Here is a 14,129-nt window from a genome sequence, read left to right on the forward strand (position 1 = left end):
GCGGGTCTGATCGCAGGATCAGGTTCCCCGTTACATCGTAGGGATCTAGCTTAGTTCTATTGTAGGGACAGATCTCCTTTCTTTCCTTAGTGCTTGTAGCAGATCATAACAGTTCTTACCTCAGACGAGGAACACCACACTCCGTTACAGAAGTGCAGTATCCCTGTGGCGGTCGAACCCTCAGGGGCGCCACATATCCATATAAATGGCCCATCCTGTAATTAAAAGAGCTTTGTAACAGCTTTCCTGACATCTCTGTTGCCCAAACTGTAGATAAGAGGGTTTAACATTGGAGATATGATGACATAAAATATAGAAACATATTTGTCTTGGTTTAGTGATTCCACTGATGGAGGGGTTAAATACGTGACCATGGCTGTTCCAAAGTATGTTGCAACTACAGTAATATGTGAGGTACAAGTGGAGAAAGCTTTGGACCTTCCAGCTGCACGAATCTTCAGTACAGTGGATATAATAGAAATGTAAGACAAAATAATCAGCATAAATGGTAGTACAATGGCAAAAAAGCCAACACTAAATATTACAAGCTCTTGAAGAGAAGTGTCATCACATGACAACCTCAGCACCGATAGGACCTCACACATGAAATGGTTGATCTTGTTGGGGTAACACACAATTATGGGCAAAGCAAGGGATGGGATTATTATATTTATGAAGCTAAATATCCAAATGAAGGCCACTAGATGGCAACACATGCTCCACCTCATGAGAACTTGGTAGTGGAGGGGACGGCAGATGGCAGTGTACCGGTCATAGGCCATGACAGCAAGAAGTTGGCATTCAGAACCTGCTACCAGTAACAATACTTTGAACTGTATGAGACAACCAGTGACCGATATTGTCCTATGAGTGGATAAGAGGTCTACGAGCAGCTTAGGTATCGCCGATGAAGAATAACACAAATCTATGAAGGATAGATTCACGAGGAAGAAGTACATCGGAGTGTGTAAGGACAGATTCAGTATAATCAGACATATAATAAGACCGTTTCCAACTACAGAGAAAAAATAGATCAAGAAAAATATGAAAAATAAACAGAAATTGGTCGCCAAATTATTGGAGAATCCCAAAAGTATCAGTTCGGTGGCCAAAGTCTTATTGTTCATGTTTGTATTCAAAAACTGGTAAGAAAATATTACAACTATATCTTGGAAATGTTAATGAATATAACCCAAACATTAATGTGTAAACTTCGTACAGACTGTCTCGAGCTATTACTTTGAAGGAAGTAGGAATGCAATGAGACTTGTGTTGAGATGTCGTATTATCCTGTTTTATAGGAATGTAATAGAAAATAACGATTTCAGTTAGGTGCTTACACTTTAGATCTTGTTGAACCACTACATACAATCTATAAGGAATAGGGAATAGAGGTGAAAAATTGGGGTAAAGGAGTAAGTAGCTAAAGACATATCACGTAGGTGTAATATTAGATGCCGCCTGAGGGATTCTTTAGTCTGGAATGTACCCTGGAGAATCTTGAGTATATCAGAAGAGCTAAGCTTTGAATGGACATGTGAAGACTTAGAGATAATGTTGAGCAAAATGTTCCACAGGACCATAGTGCAGCAGCAACATTGGTAGCCCATGACTGCTGGACAAGTGTCTTTATAACCTCCTCCTGTCTGCAGTCATCCCTGGTTGTTTTTCGTGGGGTCTGGGTGTGACATGCCACAATGATCATTTTGCACCAAGCCTAGTAATTAGAAGAGGTGCCGTGGTTCCAGGCAGATAGGAGGAGGTTTGCAGGCCTTTGGTCCAACAGCCATGGACTACCAATATGGCCACTAGACCAGAGTCCTGCAAGTCTTTTTGCTCATCTCTAGTTGAAAAGTGTTAAATGAGATAATGTAGCGCATAATACTTGTCCTCTTCTGACAAAGCTCCGGTAGAATGAGACTAATGGCAAAGTCAAGGTGGTGTAACGGCATTGATTCACCATCTTCATAGAGAAAGGGCCAATTGACAGGACAGGGAGCCAGACCGGACTCCCTGGTTCCTTCTTATGTTCTGCTGTGACAATTTGTAGATAAATTATAATCGGCAAATAATAATAATAATAATAATCTTTATTTATATAGCGCCAACATATTCCGCAGTGCTTTACAATTCAGAGGTTCATTTACAACAGTCATAAGTAACATAGCTAAAGATAATACAATAATTACAGCAAAAATAATGACAACCCTGCTCGTAAGAGCTTACAATCTGCAATGAGGTAGGGGTGACACAAAGTACAGGAGCTTATTTACAAGGATGGTCCAGCCATCTTGAGGGGATGAGGGATAGATAAAGGCTGCATGAGCTCATCACCAGCCAGTATCTGTGGTGCTTTTTGGTTGGGTGGAGAGTTATGTTTAGAGAAATAAGGGAATGGGCTATAAGAAGATAAAAGGACTTTGATTAGGAAAGGTGATAGGCCGCCCTAAACAGGTGTGTTTTTAGGGAGCGCCTAAAACTGTGTAAGTTGTGGTTCATCCTAATTTCTTGGGGTAGAGCATTCCAAAGAATAGGCGCAGCTCAGGAGAAGTCTTGGAGCCCGGGAGCGGGAGGTATGGATTAGTGCGGAGGTTAGTCGAAAGTAGAGAACGGGTAGGCCGATAAACAGAGATGAGGGAAGAAACGTAGGGGGGTGCCACACTGTGAAGAGCTTTGTGGGTGAGAACAAGCAATTTAAATTGGATCCTATAATTCATGGGAAGCCAGTGCAATGACTGGCACAGAGCGGAGGAGTTTGAATAACAGTTAGCCAAGTAGATGACCCTGGCTGCAGCATTAAGGATGGACTGGAGGGGGGGAAGTCGAGTGAGGGTGAGGCCAATTAATAGAGAGTTACAGTAGTCAAGGCGGGAGTGGATCAGGGCAACAGTGAGGGTTTTTGTTGTTTCCAAGGTGAGAAAGGGGCGGATCCTAGAGATGTTCTTCAGGTGCAAGCGACAAGAGCGGGCAAGAGATTGTATGTGGAAGGTGAAGGAGAGATTGGTGTCAAACACAACGCCCAGACAACGTGCCTGCTGGCTCGGCGTTATTGTGGTTCCACATACGGAGAGGGAGATGTCAGATTTAGGGAGGTGAGTAGATGATGGGAGCAGAAGAAGTTCAGTTTTGGAAAGGTTGAGTTTCAGGTAGAGAGCGGACATGATGTTAGAAACTGCGGCCAGTCAGTCACTCGTGTTCTGTAGTACAGCGGGGGTAAGGTCAGGGGATGAGGTGTATAGTTGTGTGTCATCAGCATAAAGATGGTAATGCAAACCAAATTTGCTGATGGCCTGTCCAATTGGGGCTGTGTAGAGAGAGAAGAGAAGAGGGCCAAGGACTGAACCCTGAGGAACCCCAATAGTGAGAGGAAGAGAGGAAGAAGTGGAGCCAGCGAACGATACACTGAAAGAGCGGTCAGATAGGTAGGAGGAGAACCAGGAGAGAGCAGTGTCCTTAATGCCGATTGAGTGGATCATAGAGAGTAGGAGGTGGTGGTCAACGGTGTCAAAGGCTGCAGAGAGGTCAAGAAGAATGAGCAGAGAGTGGTCACCATTAAGTTTTGCTGTCAGAAGGTCATTGCCCGGATCTCTTTTTGGAGCACTCGCTGCTCGCCGGAGCTGGCGTTCTTGGCAACCTGCTGTAAAAGGAAAATCACCTCTGCAAGACAATTTTCAATTACATTAGTTCCTAGAGTTATCTTTGGGTGACTCTCGTGTTTGTCAATGTCTACAATGATCAGTCCCTGTGCTGCCAGTTCGACTCTACCGATTTTAATGGTCACCTCTTTAAATCCAATCTGTGGCAAGGGCTGACCATTGCTGGCGATGATACTCAAGTCGTCGTCAGGGTAGCGGGTGATATCCGAGTCATTCCAGTACTGCTTGAAGAGCACGTACGGGATGGTGGTGACCTGTGACCCGATGTCCAGTAGGGCACTCATAGGAATGCCATCCAGTACCACGGGTAAGACTGGACGTCCTCCCACATATTTGTCGCGCCAGTTCGATGGGCCTGGTGATCTTTTTCCTAGGGGTTGGCCCTCTACCCCAGGTTGTGCCAGTTTAAAGGACAGTACCTTGCCATATGTACGGGTTGATTGCAGCGGCGGCAGATGGGTCGTCCGTCCTCGTTGTATCGGTCGCTGGGTCTCCCTCTGGCCGGTGGGGTCCTCCTTGGTCGACGCCACGGGATGTCCTCCGGTCCGGATGCCAGCTGGATCTTCCCTGGAGTGGAAACCTGTAAAGACTGCACAGTTCGGGTTAGCGCAGCAACGCTTTTAGCTAGCTCTTGGACCTGATGGTGCAGGTCTGGAGCCGGGTCATTGTTCAAAGCCTGCGCATCAGCTCCCACAGGCCCTGCCGACAAGGGTGCCGCCTCCTGGTGGTAAGTGGTAGTGGGGCGTCTGTGGGTCACAACGCCACCTGGTGCCGGTTCTCGGAGCACCCGGATGGCTCTGTCCTTGAACTGTGCAAATCCCAGATGAGGGTCCTGTAAGGCCATTGCCCGCAACTGGGTTCGGTGGGCATTGCAATATAAACCCTCTATAAATTGTTCAGTCAACAGCCTGTCCTCGTCTCCCACGCCGTCAGGGTCGGTCTGCTTAATGGCTCTCAGGGCCTCTTGTAGGTTCAGGGCATAGTCCCTTATACTCTCGTGTGCTCGCTGCTTGCACCCGTAGAATCTAAGCTTGATCTCGGCTGAGGTGCGGGTATCAAAGGTGTCCCTCAGCCGGGTTAGTATCCCTGCGACAGTCCTCCCCCCAGGTGGCCAGGACTTTACCTCCCTTCGGGCTGCCCCAGTTAATTGGGCCACCAGGATGCTCACTTTTTGCTCTTCTGTGAGGGGGTACACCTGGAAGAGGCTATCCAGCTTTTCTCTAAAGTCATGCAGGGTATGTGACTCCCCTGAGTACTGGGGTAGCCAGGCCGCTCCTGGGATATAGGGCATGGTGAAAGGCATGGTGAAAGGCATGACGTCATTTGCCGGCACCGCATGCGCAGGAGAATTTTCCCACGCTGTCAGTGACGTGCATGAGGTGAACTGAGTTCATTGGACATGAACTCAGCTCATCTGGATGCCATCACAGCAAGACACTGAGGAGCTTCACTGAGGAGCTTCTCAGGGTCTGCGGCATGGCAAGCTGGATGGCATCGTTCTGCTGCGATCCAGCCTGTCATGTCAATGTAGCAGAGCTGAAGCTGTCCTGTGAACCATGGAAAGGTAAGGATGATGTTGGTTTATTATTTTTCTTTTATTGCAGGAGATCGTTGGCTTCAGCTGGAATGGGCGTGATGGTAAGTATGGTTTAATTTAGAACATTAAAGGAATGTGTGTTTATTTCAATTAAAGGACTTTATTCTGGGTGTTGTGTTTTTTTTAAATACTTTACTAGAAATTCATGGTGGTCATGTCTAATATTGGCATGACACCATGAATTTCGGGCTTAGGGCCTGCTGATAATACCAAGCTGACCCTTACCCCTTTATTACCCAGTGAGCCACCGCACCTGGGCCCTGGATGAGTTGGGTACAGCGCCAGAAGATGGCGCTTCTATGAACGCGCCATTTTCTGGGGTGGCTGCGGACTGCAATTTGCAGCGGGGGGGGGCCCAGAAAGCCTGGGCCTCCCTGCGCTGCAGATTCCAGCCCCCAGCTGCCTAGTTGTACCTGGCCGGACACAAAAATAGGGCGAAGCCCCACGTCAAATTTTTTAAAATTATTTCATGAAATTCATGAAATAATTAAAAAAAGGGTATCCCTGTATTTTTGTTCCAGCCAGGTACAAATAGGCATCTGGGGGTTGGGGCAGCCCGTTCCTGCCTGCTGTACCTGGCTGGACACAAAAATATGGATACGGCCACGCCAATTTTTTTGTGAAAAATTCATAACATTTTTAAAAAAAAAACACATTTAGGGACTACATCTTTATTAACCCCTCCACTTGAGGGGTTAATAAAGATGCAGTCCCTAAATTATTATTATTTTTTTTATTTTTTAATTAATTTTTCCCAAAAATTTTGACATGGGCTTCGCCATATTTTTGTATGCCAGCCAGGTACAGCATCCAGGAACGGGCTGCCCCCAACCCCCAGCTGCCTATTTGTACCTGGCTTGAAACAAAAATACAGGGAAGCCCTTTTTTTAATTATTTCATGAATTTCATGAAATAATTTTTAAAAAATTGACGTGGGGATCGCCCTACTTTTGTGTCCAGCCAGGTACAACTAAGCAGCTGGGGGCTGGAATCCGCAGTGCAGGGTTGCACAAGCTTTCTGGGTCTCCCCCCCCCACAGCCACCCCACAAAATGGCGCGTTCATAGAAGCTCCATCTTCTGGCACTGTACCCAACTCATCCAGTGCCCTGTTGTGGTGGCTCACTGGGTAATAAAAGGGTTAGGGCCAGCTTAGTATTATCAGCAGGCCTTAAGCCCGAAATTAATGAGGTCACGCCAATATTAGACATGACCCCCATGAATTTCTAGTAAAGTATTTAAGAAAAACACAAACACCCAGAATAAAGTCCTTTAATTGAAATAAACACACATTCCTTTAATGTTCTAAATTAACCCATACTTACCATCACGCCCATTCCAGCTGAAGCCAATGTCTTCTGCAATAAAAGTAAAATAATAAAGCAACTTATCCTTACCTTTCCATGGTTCCCAGGACAGCTTCAGCTCTGCTACATTGACATGACAGGCTGGATGGCAGCCAAAAGCTGCCATCCAGCTTGCCATGCCGCAGACACTGAGAAACTCCTCAGTGTCTGGCTGTGACGGCATCCAGATGAGCCGAGTTCATGTCCAATGAACTCAGCTCACCTCATGCACGTCACTGACAGCGTGGGAAAATTCTCCTGCTCAAGCGGTGATTTCATTTGCCTGCACTGCATGCGCAGGAGAATTTTCCCACGCTGTCAGTGACGTGCATGAGGTGAGCTGAGTTCATTGGACATGACCTCGGCTCATCTTTATTCTGTCACAGCCAGACACTGAGGAGTGCAAGCATGCCTGCACTTCTCAGTGTCTGTGGCATGGCAAGCTGGATGGCAGCGTTCTCCTGCGATCCAGCCTGTCATGTGAATGTAGCAGAGCTGAAGCTGTCGTGGGAACCATGGAAAGGTAAGGATGATGTTGGTTTATTATTTTACTTTTATTGCAGAAGACATTGGCTTCAGCTGGAATGGGCGTGATGGTAAGTATGGTTTAATTTACAACATTAATGAATTGTGTGTTTATTTCAATTAAAGGACTTTATTCTGGGTGTTTGTGTTTTTTTTAACTTTGACTATGGGGTTAGTAATGGGGGTGTCTTATAGACGCCTCTCCATTACTAACCTGGGCTTGATGTCAGCTGGCATTATAAGTTGACATCAACCCCAGCCCTATTACCCCACTGCCACCGCTACAGGGCAGTGGGAAGAGCGAGGCTAAGTGCCAGAATTGGCGCATCCTATGGATGCGCCATTTCTGGGGTGGCTGACGGCTGGTGTTTCTAGCCTGGAAGGGGGCCAATATTCATGGCACCCTTCCTGGGCTATTAATATCAGCCCCCAGCTGTCTGCCTAGCCTTTGCTAGCTATTAAAATAGGGGGACCCCCCCATCATTTTTTTTTTTTGGTCCCCCATTTTAATAGTTAGTAAAGGCTAGGTATTCAGCTGGGGGCTGATATTAGTAGCCTGGGAAGCTCCTTGGGTATTACCCCCTTCCCAGGCTTCAAACATCTTCTCCAGCCATCTGCTTAAGCTCCGCTAGAGACTAAAATTACGGGGAACCCCACGCCAATTTTTTTTTTTAATAAATCTTTTATTTTAACACTAAATGACCAGAACAGTAACCAACACTGTCACTGTACTTATTATATATGTGACTGAGCTTTTATAAAGAGACAGGTGAATGAAAACACTAATGTTCTATTCTATTCTATTCTGAGCAGTTTGTCAGCTTTTGGACACCTTTGAAGGTGTTTTCTATGTGTTTCTATGTGTTTTTGTTTGCCTGCCATTGGTTTTAACGGTGTTCGACGAACCGTTCGATGAACATGCCGGTGTTCGACGAACCGAACCGAACCCGAACACTACGGGGGTGGCTCAACGCTATACCTCATCAGGCAATTCCCTGATATTGTTTTTTCTGATATTGTATATGTTTATGATGAAATCATCCACTGAATGCATTTGTTGAGGTTCTACCAGTTTATCCATCTGTTTTGGGCCTGCCACCATTTCAGATACTTACATCCATAACATAGACAGATCAGTGAATCCTAGGGACAGCTACCGTGGAGCGGGGGCGCCACATATGCACTTACTAGGGTGCCAACCTCCGCTGTTCAGGCAGGGACTGGACATTAGGATTGCTAAAATTTTTTTTTTTAGGTACTTTTTCTTTTAAATATTTTATCTGGGTCTCCTCAATTGTTATCACTTAGACTATTCAACATCTGTTTTCCTATTTCTTTTTAGTCGACCAATCACTTTTTTTGCTTAGGAGATAGCCTTTTGGCCTTTTTCAAAGAATTGTAGTAACCTACTGTATATTTTGTGGTCCATTTGTGGCAGATTGTTTAAACTTCTGCACTGGGGTGTGGTTTCCTCTGGTTGTGTTGTTATCAAATGTAGAAAGGGACACCCCTGGGTGAGAAGGGACAGCTGCCAAGGAGGGGGAGCACCATTCTTGCAATCAAGGGTACCACCCTCTGCTGGTAGTTAGGTAACCAGGAATGGATCTTTAAGAGGGATGGTCCTATTTTAAATAACAAAATAAAATTAGGGTTTTTTCAATGCAGCTTGCATTTCTTGACCTCTTTATAATTGTATCAATATTTTTTTGGAATGGGTGACATTTGCTTTAAGTAGCCAGAAATATAAGGACTAGTGATGGGCGAACCCGTGAATGTTAGGGTCCTGCGGGTTCTGCCGATTACTTAAAAAAAAATTGGTTCAGGTATTAAACGAGTACTCGAACTGGAACCCCTACCCGGATCCCATTCATCTGAATGGCCCGAACATCCATTGTTTGCCACGTTGTCATCGGCAAACACGGGCTCTGATCGGTGGTAAGATCATTACCGCCAGTTACAGTTGTCGTTTGATGAGAGTACTACTTTCATCAGGGTACGCCTGCTGTTTCTGAATTTTCATTAGCCGGTGATTGTGCAATAGATAAATAAAAAAAATGAAGTGGGGCCTTTTCTATTTTTGATAACCAGAGCAGGCAAAACTGATAGCTGCGGGCTGCAGCCCTTAGCTGTTAGCTTTATCATGGCTGGTTATCAAAAATAGAGTGGTCACACACCATATTTTTTTAATTATTTAAATGGAGTAATAGGTTTGGGGTTAATGTCAGCTGTTTTATGGCCGCTGACATCAAGCCCACGGGTTAGTAATGGAGAGGCGTCTATAAGACGCCCCCATTACTAACTCCATAGTTAGATTGTAAAAAAAAAACCCAGCCAGAATAAAGTCCTTTAATTGAAATAAAGACACTGATGCCTTTATTTGAAATAAAAATAAAAGACCAGAGTTCTAAGCACCGTTGCGTCTAATCCATTGATTCCCATGTCCCCTGTAAAAGACAAAAAATAATAAAACACCATATTCATATAAATCAAACAAGACTGGTGATTTAGGTTTCCACTGGCTACCAATGTATATTTAAAGTGCTGACGTCTCCCTCCCTGACACGATCCCTGAGGAAATGCAACAAAACGTGCGTCAGGGGGGAGGGACATTGGACTTACACGGCACCTTGCCTGAGTCTATGTATTAAATTTAAAAAGGTATTGATTATACTTACCACTGGGTTTTATTGCACATGGTGAAGCACTATGCACCTTAAATTGGAGATAGATTTATTTTCTATCAGATTACCTCATTATCACTGCTAGACACTATGTACAATTCCTGTACAAATCTTGTTTGATTTAAATGAATCATCATAGAATTCTCTAATGTGTTGATGCACAAAATTTGCTAGGCAGTGTGACCATCTATACAGTGTATTTATCTGCAGCTCTAGGTGTGGTTATTTATCCAGGTTGAGATAAGTTTACAGCTTGTATATAGGGGGGCTCCATGCAGTTTGCAGATGGTCAATTTTAATGTCTCTCACAATGTGAGGCACCTTTTTAATTGTACAGTGTTTTTAAATTTTTTAAATATTATTTAACCAATATTGAGTTTATATGCTATTTAAATGTATTCTGTGGATTCTTCGATAAAGTGAATTGAGACAATTGATTTGTTATGCCTTTTATACAGTGACGCTAAATACGTGCTACTCACATAAGGACAACTTTTTTGTTTTAAAAGTCTGAGAGAGCGGTGTGATATATAACAGGCAGTTAATTACCACCATTAACCATTTGTTTCCCCATAGTAATATAAGGTCGCTTTGACATTACTAAAGCTGCGTTTACTACGCTTGACATTACTAAGACTGTTATTAACCAATACTGGAAAACCAGACCCATATTCAAAATATCATAATTTAATAAAACTAGATTTTGGGGGGTAACAAGAAGTCAATACATAATCCTCCAACGACCACCAAAACACATACGATGAAGTACAAAAATGACCATTTTCCTCTAAATTGGGTTTTATAGTCTTTTTTTTTATAAGTTTTCTTTTTCTGTATTTGTGTAAATTAATTGTTTATTAATAAAGTTTGGATACATTTTTATAGTAGATTTTGTACCTTATCTTATGTGTTTTGTGCTTGAAAAGGTTTGGCTATAATCCTAGAAGTTCTACACGTCTTATCAAGGATATTGGAGGCTTTGGAGAACTTTCTATTCATTGCAGAATCAATTCAGTTGGAATCAATTTTTTTTATTAAATGGACTAATTGGACCCCAAGAAAACGTCTAGAAATTTGCTCATCTCTTGTCTTCATGTTAGGACTACACATGGTTTCTTTAGCCAGATTATTTGGTCTTTGCAAAACTTTCTAACTGGACCCATCATTCTGAAATTTATATTGAGTTTAAAATAAAGTTTTAAAAGACTGTAGTATAGTTAACATCGCTGGAGGGTTCAATATTCCATCCAACACCAAGTTCAAGTGTTGGACATCTAGAAATATACCAAAGTATTCATCTGCCATATTTAACATATATTCAACCCAGTTCACATTTACATAGGAGGATCAATCACAGATGCTGACAGAAGTAATGCACGCAGCACTATTCTCCTATCAAATTTCCAAACGTTGCACCTAGAAGACTCCATGAAAAGTCAATGAGGTTTGTCAGGTGTTGGTGGTGGCCGCCATCAAGGATCTGGCAGAACTTTGCGAAACCACAGCATACTTGTGAACAGAAGCAACCAACAATGAATTTTTGATGGAGGAGGACACCATATTGCAATGTAATTTAATAATGGTTTATTTATGTGGGTGAATTATAAGTATGACTCAAAAATGAGTAGTCTTGTTTTGAAAACCAAATATCAAATCAAATATCAAGGAGCTCTTAAGTAAAGAAGTTGTGCCAAATTTGGAAATTATCCCCTGTCAATTGGATAGGGGATAACTTCCCAATTGCTGAGGGTCAGACCGCTGGACCCTTACTTAACCCAAGAACTGTGCTCTGAAGTGGTCGAGCATGTGCACCTCTGCTCCATTCATTATTAATGGGAGTGCTGGAGACCATCGGAGTGCAGGACTTGGCTTTCTCTTGCCATCCCACTGAGAATGAATGGAGTGGAGGTGCGTATGAGCTCTTCACAGCCCAATTCTCGGAATCAGTGGGGGTCCCATCAGTGAGACTCCAAGTGATCAGCAAGATATTCCCTAATTTCTCCTAACTTCTAATTTTGGTACATACAGTAAACTTCAACTCAAGAAATATCAAGAAATTCTTACCTGACAAAGAGACCCATCATTCCTTATCTATTATCCTGATCAGAGAGCAGCCAAAATACACATTTTTCATTATATGAATCATTACATAGACCTTGTAATAACTTATTTCTATGGTAATGGCCCCCTATTGCTGGGAAACTCTTCTAAAATAAGTGTTTGGTCCAAAGCACACAGTGCCTTTAGCCCGATATACACCCAGGTATACCATGATTGCTCACAGTCAATGTAATGTATGTCAAGTGAAACCATGTTTTCATGCAATGTACTGACATGACTCTATAAGGCTTAATACTGGTTTTCAGATCTATAATATGGCATCTATAAAAGTATCCATCAGATACCGTATTAATAACTTTCCCATAGAATCCTCGCTTGGGGACATTAATTCCATAACTGTGCAAATCTCTTGAAATTTTGATTCACATTAAATAAATTTGGCACAAATCAAACCCTTAAATTCACTGCACCTCGACCCTCCCTATACTCGTCACTTCACCAACACAGCTCCCCACATGGTCCTCCGATTAGCTCCTATTTATTTTCTTCATTCTATGGGTCTTCAAGTGGGACTTCTTCTGGTGACTAGGTCCCAAGCTGTTTAGTCATGCCACACGTGACATCAAGTGGCTTAGTCAGAAGAGGTGGTGGCAGCCGAAAGACCTGCAAGGAGAAGATGAAGTTGGAGCCAATTGGTGGACCTGGAGAGGAGAATTAGTAATTAGAAAGGTGTGAAGAGTTTATTGCTTTTTAACTCTTCCCAGCCCTCAGAATCTGGCAAAATGGCAACTTGATTGCCTTAATTCTGCGGGATTTCTGTTAATACGAAATTGTCCAAAATTTGTATTCACCTCACTGTGAATTTTGATAAATTCCTAACAAAACTCTTTCATCTTTACTATCTGTACCAATAACATCATACACTTCAGAAAATGTTCAAGTTTCTATTTTCCAAGTTTCAACTTTATTATCCAGGTTATCTAGGCACACAATTTATTTTTGTTTCATTTGTTAATAGCGTTAACAATTTTTCATTTTTTATAGCAGATTTGTGAGAGCTTTCTTGACTTCTCGGTTGTTGAGGGTGTAGATAAGGGGGTTCAACATTGGAGAGATCATAACATAAAAAATAGAAATATATTTATCTTGGTTCAAAGAGTTTTTGGATGATGGCTTTAAATAAGTGACCATGGCGGTCCCAAAGTAGGTTGCCACCACAGTAATATGAGAAGTACAAGTGGAGAAAGCCTTGGACTTTCCAGAGGAGCGAATCTTGAGTACAGTAGATATAATACAAACATATGACACAATAATCAGCAAAAAAGGCAGAAGAAGAGCAATAAATCCAACGCTAAATATCGCTACCTCTTGTTCAGAGGTATTACGACATGACAACTTTAGCACCGATAGGACCTCACACATGAAATGGTTAACCTTATTGGGGTAGCACACAGTTATGGGCATTACAAATGAAGGAATGATTATATTTATGAAGCTAAATATCCAAATGAAAGCCGCTAGATGGCAACACATGCTCCATCTCATGAGAACCTGGTAGTGGAGGGGACGGCAAATGGCGATGTACCGGTCATAGGCCATGACGGCAAGAAGTTGGCATTCTGTGGCTCCTATAAATAGTAATACTTTCAACTGTATAAGACAACCAATGACCGATATTGTCCTATGAGAAGATAAGAGGTCAACGAGCAGCTTTGGTATCGCCGAGGATGAATAACAAAAGTCTATGAAGGATAAATTTACGAGAAAGAAGTACATCGGAGTGTGTAATTGGGGACTCAGTATAATGACATATATGATAAGACAGTTTCCAAAAACAGAGAATAAATAGATCGCGAAAAATAGAGGAAATAAACAGATGTTGGTCATCATGCCATTGGAAAATCCCAAAAGAATCAATTCAGCTGTCATTGTCCTATTGTTCATGTCTTAAGGAATCTTCAAAGACTGACGTGAAAGTAATAGAGATGTTCTACTGGCCACACATCTTAGTGAAAGAAACTAATGTAGGATCCTTGATAGAAGGTTATAATGAAGAACAGCATGTGATGGAGAGGGGAGTGCATTCAGTGCCGGTGAGCCTTCGTGTTGACTTGAGTGTCAATGTCTAGTTTAGGGACAATTCTGCCATGGGCTGAAAACCTTGAGTAATCTGAGACAGATTTGTAACTACGGTTGTTCTGCTAAAATCTTGCAATTTTTGCTCTGCCAAGTAACCCTCATACAAGATACAGGGTCCACCATTTA

At 42.8% G+C, this 14,129-nt stretch overlaps 1 protein-coding gene and 1 pseudogene across 1 annotated transcript; both read right to left on the reverse strand.

The window, feature by feature from the left end:
* Positions 1 to 221: 221 nt before the first annotated feature.
* On the reverse strand, positions 222 to 1,127 carry LOC141258412 (olfactory receptor 5V1-like). Its single transcript, XM_073673413.1, has one exon. It carries the CDS (start codon positions 1,125 to 1,127, stop codon positions 222 to 224), a length of 906 nt encoding a protein of 301 aa, XP_073529514.1.
* An 11,757-nt stretch (positions 1,128 to 12,884) lies between these two features.
* LOC141258413 (olfactory receptor 5V1-like) lies at positions 12,885 to 13,808 on the reverse strand (annotated as a pseudogene).
* Positions 13,809 to 14,129: the final 321 nt, after the last annotated feature.

The sequence above is a fragment of the Phyllobates terribilis genome, unplaced genomic scaffold (genome assembly GCF_046119375.1).
Source record: "Phyllobates terribilis strain yellow unplaced genomic scaffold, ASM4611937v1 Scaffold_3__8_contigs__length_932513732, whole genome shotgun sequence".
In the NCBI taxonomy this organism is placed as follows: domain Eukaryota; kingdom Metazoa; phylum Chordata; class Amphibia; order Anura; family Dendrobatidae; genus Phyllobates; species Phyllobates terribilis.